The 11,648-nt window shown below is 47.9% G+C and overlaps 1 protein-coding gene across 1 annotated transcript in view; it reads left to right on the top strand.

The window, feature by feature from the left end:
* Nucleotides 1-3,125: 3,125 nt before the first annotated feature.
* The window catches only part of SH3BGR (SH3 domain binding glutamate rich protein), a 29,867-nt gene continuing 21,344 nt past the window's right edge, over nt 3,126-11,648 (top strand). The window contains exons 1-3 of the mRNA XM_045852481.1: nt 3,126-3,360; nt 9,791-9,976; nt 11,527-11,607. Of these exons, the coding sequence (XP_045708437.1) occupies nt 3,127-3,360; nt 9,791-9,976; nt 11,527-11,607 (501 nt within the window). The 5' untranslated portion in view covers nt 3,126. The remainder of the gene's footprint in view (nt 3,361-9,790; nt 9,977-11,526; nt 11,608-11,648) is intronic.

Raw genomic sequence — 11,648 nt, 5'->3', positions numbered from 1 at the left:
ATTTCTTTTTTTTAATTAATTAATTTATGTTTAGAGAGGGAAGGGAGGGAGAAAGAGAGAGAGAGAAACATCAATGTGCGGTTGCTGGAGGCTGTGGCCTGCAACCCAGGCATGTACCCTGACTGGGAATCGAACCTGCGACCCTTTGGTTCGCAGCCCACGCTCAATCCACTGAGCTACGCCAGCCAGGGCTTCTCTATCTATTTCTTAAGGCGGCTGTGACGAATTGCCGCAGATCTGGGTGGCTAAAACCACAGGCATTTATTCTCCCGCAGTTCTGGGGGTGAGAAGTCTGAAGCCGAGGTCCATGCTCCCTCTGAAGGCTCCCGGGGAGAGTCTTCCTGCCTCTTCGGCCCCAGTTGGCTGCCCGTGTCCTTGGCTGCAGCAGCACCACTTCTGTCTCGGCCTCTGTGTCCACGTGGTGTTTTTCTCCGTGTCTCTGGGGTGCCTTATCCTCTTACAAGGACATCAGTTCCTGGAGTTAGGGTTCACCCGACACCCAGGATGATTTCACCTCGAGATATTTTCATCTGCAAAGACCCCGTGTGCAAATAAGGTCACAGTCTCAGATTTTGGGTAAACATGAATTTTGCCGGGGGGGGGGTCACTATTCAACTCACTGCAGTTACTATGGAGGTCACCGCTGTTATTCTACATAATGAAAACATGCCTTTATTTCTTGTTTTAGATTACACATAAAGTTCGGTAAATCAAAACATAGCATCTGGTTTCCTTTTTTCATGACATCGTCTGAGGATCTCTGCGAAGCTCGGAAGCCCATACCTCATACTTTTATCGTTAAAATGAGGTCGGATCCTCCTTTTACAATGTGTCCAGACGTACACTTTAAATACTGTAGAGCTTTTGTCAATTATACCTCACTAAAGCTGGAAGAAAGAAAATTCTGTTAAAATGGGTTCAAATAGAAACATACTGTTATTCGACTAAAACATCAAGGACTAGTGAGTTGCAATGATTAGCCTCCTGCCTCCCCACTGGATTAAACAGCTCATTTCTGAAGTGCATTTTCTAAGAGATTCATTGAGCTTTCTTTTAGGATTCATGTGGAATGTTTGGTATTTCTATTAATTATCTTGAAGTTCAGTGGTATCCCTGTGATAAATTAAAAGATCTTTCTGCTAGAGTTTTCACATTTCTAATTTGTACATTTTCATGGCATCAGTAAAAGGATAAACGTCTAAAAGTAATTCATAGTGAAAAAAGGGAGCTCTAGGAGTTTGAGGGTAGCCTGTCAGGATTTTTTCTGGTGTGGTTTGCAGATAAACGGGTTTAGTTCAAGTCTTGGATGCACCATTCACTGTTCCCACCATCTCCAGTTCTAAGTCCTCATCCGGGAGTAGACACAGTAATAGAGCCTAGTTGTAGGGTGTTTGTGCAGGTGAAGGAGTGGTTTATGCAGAGCACTTGGAGCAGGTCTGGCATGGGGCAAACACCTAAAAATTGTTAGCTATCACCTTGAGCAGGAACTTTACTTCTCCCAGGGTGTGCGGATGGAAAGCGGCTCCCTTACTGAAGGCAGCTTGGCCTCACGTGATCAGGGGGTGCACGCACCCTAGGGCACAGGCGAATCCAGCTATAGTTCATGTTCCTAATTTACAAAGTCAAGCAGTGCACACAGGAAGGGAGGGAGATAGAGAGAGAGAAAGAGAAACATCAATGTGCGGTTGCTGGGGGTCATGGCCTGCAACCCAAGCATGCACCCTGACTGGGAATCGAACCTGCGACACTTTGGTTCGCAGCCCATGCTCAATCCACTGGGCTACGCCAGCCAGGGCTTGCTTCTTGCTTTCTTAACAACTGGAGAAAAAGAACATGCTCATGTGACAAACTTTTAAGACCCAGGTAGTAAAAAATATATGACAAAAATTGTATATATTCACTGTAGAAAGTCTGAAAATACAGAAAAGATGAAAGCGGCGGTGACCTATGATCTTCGGTGGGCTTTAAAATAAAACTGATGATGCTGGTGGCTTCCAATGGGGGGGCACCATTAATCATCTCCACCCAGGGCGTGCTTTGGGGAGTGGCTAACTTGGCGCGTCAGGGCTGTGAGTTACTCTCCGGTGGAATCATCTCAACTGCTCGCCCTGATGTAAATGAATTTGAGCTCTGGTGCAGGGGCAGGGCCTCCTTTCTCATCACAGGCGCCTGCCTGGGTGGGAAGGTAGCAGGCCTCCAGGCCTCCCGGACGTTGGCCAAGGGGCCGTGGCGCAAGCCTGGCGTCCCTCCCTGTCCCAGGACGCCAGGGCCCCACCTCTGCCATGAGGAGCAGGGACTTCAAAAGTAAGAGACTCAAGTATCCAAGAGGACTGGATATCCCCCGAGGGGCCTTTGCCCCTCATGCCCTTGATCTTGCTGTTTCAACCCATTGGAAGAGCTGGCGGCTCGCATTGGGGCTTCTTACTAGATTTTGAATTCCTCCAACTTTGAACATAATTCAAATGATATAAATAAGATGCATAGAGCCTGTGACAAACAGATCAGTTAACACCCCCCCCTCCCCCGCCCCAATATAGTGAGACAATTTGCTCGCTGAAGGCTTTGCACTAATGGGCACTAATGGGCCTCCCTGCCCCGTCTGGGGTGTCAGTGAAACATTACCCACCCACCACCCGTCAGTTTCTGTTCTTTAAACAGAAACAGGTGGTCAGTGAGAAAGTGGAAATAGGCCACTCATAAAGGAATCTATTGTATGACGGTTCACTGATTTTCTTTCTGGGCCGCCCGGACACTCTAAAGGAAGGAAGCCGCTCTTCATTTATTTCAAGGCCTTTGTGACTCTTTGGACCCTGCCCGTGGTTTGCCAGAAGCCCTGTAAACTCAGCCTCTGCTTGAGGCTCAGTCGGTGTGTCCCGGGCCTTTCCAGCGCCCAAGAGCGCCTCCCCCCTTCCTGTCGCCTCCGCTGGGCGCCCCGCCTGCCTCCAGCCCAAGGCATCCCTGCGCAGGGCTCTGATTGGTGCGCGGTGCAGCCTCGCCTTTTAGGGACTGTTGTCGGGCATTTGAAGTGGTAAGGGAAAGGGTCCAGGGACTGCTTTTATCGACCAATCAAAAATCTTCCTGACAGGTCCCCAAATATTCCCGGGCCAATGGAAAGGACAGTCCAAGATGCCTGGGCTGCTCCCGGGAGAGGCAGATCTTAAGTTGCAGCGGGAGGGGCAGGAGCTCAGAGGAGCGCTGGGCCCCGCCAGCCCCGCCCGCCCGGCGCACGCTGGGCCGTGCCGCGGTCAGGATTTGTCTGGCGCCGCGTGCCTTCACAGGGGTGTGTTGGGGGGAGTCCTCTGCCCGACTATCAAAATGGTTATCAAAGTGTTTGTTGCCACATCTTCTGGGTCCATAGCGGTAGGTGTCTGATGGGATTTGTGGGCTTTCGTCCTAGACTGTTTTCCGAGTCGCGCAGACTCGGAAAGGAGCGGGGATGGCCCAGCGCTGGCTTTAAATGTCTTTTTGAGGAGTAAGTAAACGGTGGCTCTGCAGCGAGCCTGCGTGCCCTTGCTTTCTGCGTGTGTTTTCCCGGTGTTGAGGAAGTGTGTAAGCTGGGTGTGAAAGGAGACACGAGGAAGGGGGTGTGTTTGATTCTAGACTTCTTAACAAGTGATTTGTGTCTTATTGTGTTGCATATATTATGGGACCGAAGGCTTTTTTTTTTTTTTTTGGAGTGTTTTTGCCATTCATTCTACAGGATTTAGATAAAAGCTGCAAAGAAAGGAGAGTTGTTTAACAGTATTTGGAGCTAGAAGACTAAAACGACTCCTGGGTGTAATTCCTTGTGTGTGCAGTGTAACCGTACCAAAAGTGTAATACTATTATTTGAGGAAAATGATGTCACAGTGACAAGAACAAACATCCCTAAGGCCACAGTTTTAAATTCTCCAGGAATCCAAGCAGACCGAAAATAGGCACTGAACGCCGACCCCAGAGCAGTGCTCTCCCTGGGACCAGGCTGGGAATCAGCCGTCCGCCTGTCCAATCCCAGCCTTCATTCCAGGCGCCAGAGACCTGCCTTCGGAGACGGGGGTAATGGAGGGATGATTCCGGCTTCGGGACTGACATTTGGACCCGCATTTTAGCAGGAGTTTGGGAGGCTGTGGAGAGAAAACAGGGAGGGGGCTGTTTCCTTTTATATCCAGGTCCTGGATGGGCTCGGGTGACAGCTAGGGTTTCAGCAGTCACTGAGTCAGGGACGATGGTCTAGGTGAGGCGCTGGTGGGAGCGGCGCCAGCGGCAGCTACTGAAGGCCCCGCTCCTAGTGCGCGCGGAGGATTCCGGAGGGGGAGGGAGAGGGAGCGGGGAAGGCGCGAGAAAGGAGCCCGCCTGTCCGTTCTGAGCCCCACGGATCAGCAACGGCTAGTGATTTCTAGAACATCTTTTAACAGAAAAAAGTGGAGGAGGCATTCCAAATGGACAACTCTGCGAAGTGTTTCGCGGTTGTTGATGACCTCGGACACTGTGAGCTGACCTGCAAGGAGCGCACATTGTTGGGTTAGTTAGATAAAAATAACTCGGGAGGAAAATGGTTTTCGTGGGTTTTAAATACACTGTCGATGCTCATGGCTGGAAACGGCACCACTCACCTGCCCATCTTCTGCATGTTCTGCAGACCAGGTCAGGATGGGCCCGTGCATCCTCCTGGAAACAACGAATAAACTGATGGGTTTTGAAGGGATGGCGTGCTGTCCTACATGCCTTGAATTAGGTTTCCTCGGAGCATCGGGACAGGCACCGTCGGCTCCAGGGCCTTGGGAAAGCCACGTTACCTCCCTAAGCAAATAGTTTGGTGACGCTGGGAACCGTGTGACCTTGGAAAAGTTGTTTCACCTTGCCAAACCTCAATTTCCTTATCTATAAATGAGGATACAAATCATACTCGTCCGACAGGGGGCCTGGCAGGGTGTCAGGGGCTGAATCAGTGATTAATAAGTCGTGTAATTATTAATGTCATAATTATTAGCTCTGGTTAGTTAATATTTTATTGTTGTAAGTATTAGTTATTATAATTGTTAGTTAACAATAATCCGTATTATTAATTATTCATTAACATTAGTAGATCTGAGTCTATGATGATTATTTTTATTTTTAAATTTTAAAAAAATTTCTACATAGTGGTTGTAGAACACCATTTTATTATTTATTTATTTATTTATTTTTTAACATTTTATTTATTTATTTTTAGAGAGGCAAAGGAGGGAGAGAGAGAGAGAGAGAAATATCAATGTGTGGTTGCTAGGGGCTGTGGCCTGCAACCCAGGCATGTGCCCCGACTGGGAATCGAACCTGCGATGCTTTGGTTCGTATGGTGATTGTTTTTATAGGCATCATCCAAAGCCACAAAAATGGAAGAATTTCAGTCCAGTCCTAAAGAAAGAGAATAGATCATTTCTGTGGTGTCGGTTCCGACGATTTTTCCTGGGTGGGGGTGTTTCACCCAGAAGCTTCTCTGCAGGAGGAGGACCTCAGGGCGGATTCTGTGACTCAGGCTGTGTGTGGGGTGTTGGTCTGGAAAAACTTTACTCCTTCCGACTTTAGCCTGTGCACTTCAAAAACAAACTCGCGCCTCTGACCTAGTCAACAGGGGCAGCGAGGCATTTGTCGGATGCGTGGAATGCACGTAAGAGGAAGAACCAGACTGCATCTCTTTATGAGAGGTTACAGCTGTGCCCTGGGCATTATGGCTCTACTTTAACAGTGGATGTGAAAGCGAGGTTTTCACCGTGGGGTTTGGGTGGAGAGACCCCGGCAGCGAGAGAAGGCCTGTGCCCCTTCTGTGCTCCTCCTCTCTTCCTGAAGGCCACTGTCATGGCGGGCCGGGGGACAGAGGGAGAGAGGACAGCTCTCACCCTGTCCAGTACGCACAGCTCTGGAACGGCAGTCTTTGTTTGGGACAGGGCCTCACGGGGCTCCTGGGTGCCTCGGTCCTTTCTCCAGCCTTGCGTGAGTGTGAACACAGCAGGGAAACAAGGCTCTTGAGTTCGGTGGATCTGGGTAGACACCTTGGAAACTGTCTTCATTCCCTGGTGCCTCCGCTTTGTTATTTTAAAATGGTGATCAGAGCTCAGAGCCAGCAAGTCAGGCAAGTGTGCTGCCGGGTGTCTGACGGAGCAGGTTCTCGTCTTGGGGTACACATGCTTCTCCACATACCCCCTTCCAGGGTTCTCAGCAGGACCCGTGAGGAGGGTGCGCTCTGTCCGTCCTGCGGAGGAGGCGGGTGGCCAGCCTGCTCGGACAGTATCCTTCTGAGCCAGCGTGGAAACGCAGGTCGCCTCTCCCTCAAGTGCGCTGTGCTTTTCACTACAGTACAGTGACCTCGGTTGGAAAGGCTCCTAACTGTACGAGACAATAAACGGGCGAGTGTCCCAAAGATCACTCTGACACATTAGTGGGCCCGACAGCGGCCGGGTGACTTCAGGACAGAGCACGGCACTTCTGTCTGAGTCAATGCGACAGGGTAGGAAGCTCTCTGAACCAGCGCTGTGGTCCCAAAGGCTCCAAACGACACAGACCCCCAGGGACCCCCAGGTCCTCAAGAGGGGCTGTACCTCCCGGGGGCCACCGTGGTTCATGGCGCCCTGGAGGGCCAAAGGGGCGAGAAGTAGAGGCATCAGTGTGTCCGGTGAGAACTTCTGGGGTGCTGTGCCTGCCCCTCCCCGTGAAGCTTTGAAGAGGAGACCCCCTCTAACGCCTTGTTCCTGGAGGTTGGCTCAGGAGGACACGTGGAGAAGAGCTGCGCTTTGACTGAGGGTCTGGGGGGCTTCCTGAACAGAGACCCATCCCGGGGGAGGGCTGCAGGGGAGAGTCTCCCCAGCTCGGGGTGGGCATCAGGGTGTGGGTGAAGGCAGCCCTGCCAGCCAGGTGAGCTCACATGCTCGCTACTCCCCTCTCCCCTCCCCTGACCTCATCCTAAAACCCTTCTCCAGCTCTGGCAGGACTCAAGGTCAAGGGCTCCAACAGCCAGATGCCTATGCCTTTGGCCCCATCTCAGTTACTGGTGTTTGGGAGGTACCGAGGGTTACATTTAACTTTCCTTCCCTTTCTTTTGGTGGGGGCTGAGAATAGCATTTTGTACAATAGGACGCACCCAACCACCCTTGACATCCTGAAGACACAATTGCTTGTCTTGTGAGAAATGAGAGTAAACAGGTCTTCCCTTCCATCGCCCCCACCTCTCTGATTTTCTCCCAGAAGAAACATGTGAGGACTTTGGACCTTTCCCATCTATTCAGAAATCATGGGATGAAATGAAATCCCTCTGTCGTCTCCCTGCAAGGCCTGAGGGATGATTGATAGAGATGAAAGTAATGTTGGAGAGGTGGCAGCGGACGTTGGCCGGGCTGATTTGACTCCTGAGAAGGGTATTTGAGAAGGAAGGAAGACAGGGGTTTGGACAGAATAAAGGATGTTGTCTTTTGAATACTTAATTAAAGGTACACCTGCCTGAAATGCAGACACCTCTACTCTTCAAAACAGTGAAATTATCTCTGAAAATATCTAAAGGAATAAGGAATGTATAAAGTGGTGCAAGTAATTTGGACAGGTTGGCAAGTATGTAGAGAAAACAGGATTAATGAAGATAACAGTTTTGTCCAACCACCTGTCATCAGGGATGATGGGATTTTGTAATGTTCAGAAAGGGAGCCATGAAGCCGTGGGGTCCGGAGCCCAGTGTCCAGAGGAGGGGCGGAAGGTCTGAGCCTGCTCTCCCCCGCTCCCCCCCACAGGCCCCGGCACAGCCTTGGGGGAGGGCGCAGGGCTGGAGGAACCAGCAGGTCCTCCTGCGGCTCCGACAGACGCGGCACTCAGGAAGGTTCCAGCGTGCTGACGCCGGAAGCTCAAGAAAAACCCCATTATTCCACATCATTCTGTATGGCTTTTATTTTTATTTTTTGCCCACACTTGGTACAACTCTTACTGATTTGAAGTGTTGTATGGTGGCTACCAGCCACATTTAATTTATTAATCTAGGAGAATGCTTTTATTTGCAATATCCTTGCTATGTTGATGGTACAAATGTTAATTAAAAAGTAAATGTGTGATTACCATTAATATGTATGTGTATATGTAATTTATATATAATTTATTTTATGTTAAAAATTAGTATTAGTTTATATTATATTTATAATGAACATAACATATACAATCAATACACCACCCCAAACAAATCTGGGCTTAAGCATCCAGGGTTTAAACATCTACACGTACCTTACTTTTCCTTTAATTAAGAAAGAAACACTCAATACTGAAGTCGTTGATAGAATCATTCACTTTGGCAAAAATGAATAAAATAATTTTTGTTCGCATACTAACCTCCATGAAAGAAATCGGGTTTAAAACCATTTTTAATGTCTTGATTTCATCATTAGACAGTATTCACAGGACTTAAACATTAAGATATTGGATATTTCATGTCAACAATACTTCAAATTTTAATCTTAGTTTTAAAAAATGACCATATGTTGCCTCTTTATTATATTTATCTTGTTATACATCTAATTTGTGCCAACGAGTTCTCTATATTTTCCTTTTATCTAAATACACAGCTTATGACCCTTTCCAATGATGAGCTTGGCACAATGTCTAGTGCAGATTAGACAATCAATAAGCAAGTGTTGACTGATCATTCAATTGATCACTCTGGAACAGGGATGTCAAACTCATTTTCACCAGGGGCCACGTCAGCCTCGAGGTTGCCTTCAAGGGGCTGAATGTAATTTTAGGACTGTGTACATGTAACTGCTCCTTAACAGTTAAGCGAGAGCTCAGCACTGTTTCTGGGTAGAAAGAAGGTGCTGGGCTCGATAAAACAAGGTGGAGGGCTGGATTCCGCCCTTGGGCCTTCTGTTTGCCCCCCCTGTGCTCTGGAAGTTTCTCCCAGACGTTGTTAAAATCTGCAGTCCAGAGTCTGCTGTGACCTGTTCACCAGTGTTTATAAAAGAGGGCATCATGCATTTTTGGGAGAGAGTTCTTTGACTGAAGAGAGAAAATTGTTATAATTCTTTCTGGAAAGGGTTTCTGAGCTTTAAAGATGGCCTCCTGCATGAGAAGTGGCAGTTGGTGGAACAGTCAGTCGCGTGGACGTGGACGCCGGCTGAGAAAAGGTGTGGCCTTCAGAGCTGGGCATGTGCAGGGAGGGGGAAATCTCAGGGAGCGCAGAATTGTTTCACTGCGTTACTTTTGTGGGGGCCGGGAGAAACGTCCCCCAGCTTTCCCTGGCTTTTTCTCTGTCCTTCCCCTGCCGATGACCTCCTTCACGTGGGATTTGTTGGTTACCTGTATTACCGAACTCCTTTGGTTCAATGCGACTCATGTTCCTGTCTTCATAACTGGGACTGAGTGCGTTCTTCATGTGTGCATACTTGGTATTTGAGCTTCATAGTCAATTGTCATTTTTCTCTTCTCTTCTTGGTCTTCTCCCAATCATCCTTTTTCCTCTTAACCAATTCTTATTTATTTTTCGGCCTTAAAGCTTAGCAAAGAAAAGGACTTTGACGATCTCACACAAAAGCTGTGATGAAAGCATGTCTCTTTTTACTGGGTTAATTATACCATGATGAGTTTCAGACATTGATGAGTTTCAAACTTCAGAATTTAAGTAATCACTCTGCTTATCCTTAGAATGAAGAGGCATGATTTTATCTTTTTTTTTGTTTAAATACTTTGCAAAATTATTTCCGTTGTGTATATATAGTATAGTTGGATAAAGGGTTTAATTTATGTAAATGTAAGCAAAACATTAAAAAAAACAGTCTAATAGTTGTCTTTCTCTTCTTTTGACCAGATTAGGAAAAAACAACAAGAAGTGGTGGGCTTTTTGGAAGCTAATAAAATCGACTTTAAGGAGTTAGACATAGCTGGGGATGAGGACAACAGGCGGTGGATGAGAGAGAATGTTCCTGGAGAGAAAAAACCTCAGAACGGGATTCCTTTGCCTCCCCAGATCTTCAATGAAGAACAGTATTGTGGGGTGAGTTTGGGTTTCTTGGAAAATTCTTCTTGCATGTGTGTTTCTCAGAAATCGGTTAAAGCAATGACTTTTGAGGCAGCATTTGAAGGTCACATGTTTCAGGTCATGACCTGTTTCTACCATCCAACATCTGGATGGTAGGTCCATTGTGAATAAGCAGTTATTGGAGATTTACAGCATGATGGAAACAACAAAATGATGACTCAGAAGTTCTCAGGATTAGTTTAGGCTCCTTATTTTTTATCTGAAGAACTGAGGACAGTTGTTCAAACACAATATGCCTTTAGTTGGAAGGAATTCTAATCAGCCCGGCAGTGGTCACAGGTGCACCCCAGAGACACAGGGTCGTTCTCCCATTTATCAGGAATGGTCTGCAGAAGTGCAGTCTCACTATGGATGCAAGATACATGAATGTGCGTAAATGTGTCTAAGTGGTTTAAACGCAGTCCTGGACGTTCTGACTGCAACGGCGGTTTTATTGGGTGCATTTAATGGTTCATTTCACCGTAAAACCACTTCTTCAGAGTTTACAGATTCTATCCTGTAAATCAAATTGTTGGAAAGGAGGAACATATAAAAACTCAAAGGACTTTAGAACCTGAGAATTGGGAGTTATCTCAGGGGTCGTCTAAGCCTCCTCAGCCACTTTTCAGGTGCTGCAATGCCAGTGGCCCCTATGTGGTTTTAGGTTTCTTGACACATGTACGGGTGGGGTCCGCAGTAACACACTGAGCTGACCTGAGTGGTGTCTGGCTCAGGCGAGGCCGCCCAGGCTCCTGATTCTGCGTGAGCCCTTCTGCGACACTGTGGAAGCTGCGTCACAGCCCTGGTGACAAAGATTGGCTGTAATAAAGTAGTCTGGGGGAAGATCGTTTGTATTTTACTGGTAAACAAAAAAAAATGGAACTCTTCTGAGTTGTTGACAACTACACTACTGCAGAGTTGGTTTAGGGCTGGATCCCCAGTGAAGAGCTGACCCCTGGGCGGGGCCTGAGCTGGGGGCGGAGCTTCCTTGAGCTGCAGCTTTCAATCCACTGCTCGGTTTTAGATCACAGTTTCCTCCATTTTGCCCAAACAACCTCTGCTCCAAGCCGTCCGTGATATTGTGGCTCCTGGTATCGGAAGGGCCTGAGATGAGTCTGCACCCTCGGGAGCTACTAGAACGACAGCAGAAGAAGCCTGTGTTGTTCTGGTCTCTGCTGATCAGCCCCAAATTCCTAGGGCCAACTGGTAAGGGAACCAGCTAAAGCTGTGAAACTCTTGGAGAAGCCTTTTACTGTGCACACCTATCTGAGTGTTTAGCAATTCCTGAGCATGGACAGTGTGGGTGTGTGTGCGAGCGAATTCTCACTGTGTTGCAGTAGTCTTATTGAAAGCGTGTAAAAACAAATGTGAAGCTGGCAGACTTCTTAACTTTGGGGATTAGTCATCTCTGGCGGAGCAAACCAACATAACCTAAATTAACGGCTAATAAGAAAGAGATCGACTTAGGTGGGTATCCTGGCTTACAAGTGTGCAACAGGTTTAAACATTCTGTTTCTTTTTTCCAGGATTTTGACTCTTTCTTCTCTGCAAAAGAAGAGAATATCATCTATTCGTTCCTGGGTTTGGCGCCCCCGCCAGGCTCACAGGTAGGTAGGCTTGAACACCCCGCTGGGGCCCAGTGCAGCCG

The sequence above is a fragment of the Phyllostomus hastatus genome, unplaced genomic scaffold, assembly GCF_019186645.2.
Source record: "Phyllostomus hastatus isolate PE091 unplaced genomic scaffold, TTU_PhHast_1.1 phas_contig_948, whole genome shotgun sequence".
In the NCBI taxonomy this organism is placed as follows: domain Eukaryota; kingdom Metazoa; phylum Chordata; class Mammalia; order Chiroptera; family Phyllostomidae; genus Phyllostomus; species Phyllostomus hastatus.
Note: the sequence above shows the minus strand (reverse complement) of the source record. Positions and strands in the feature narration are given on the sequence as shown.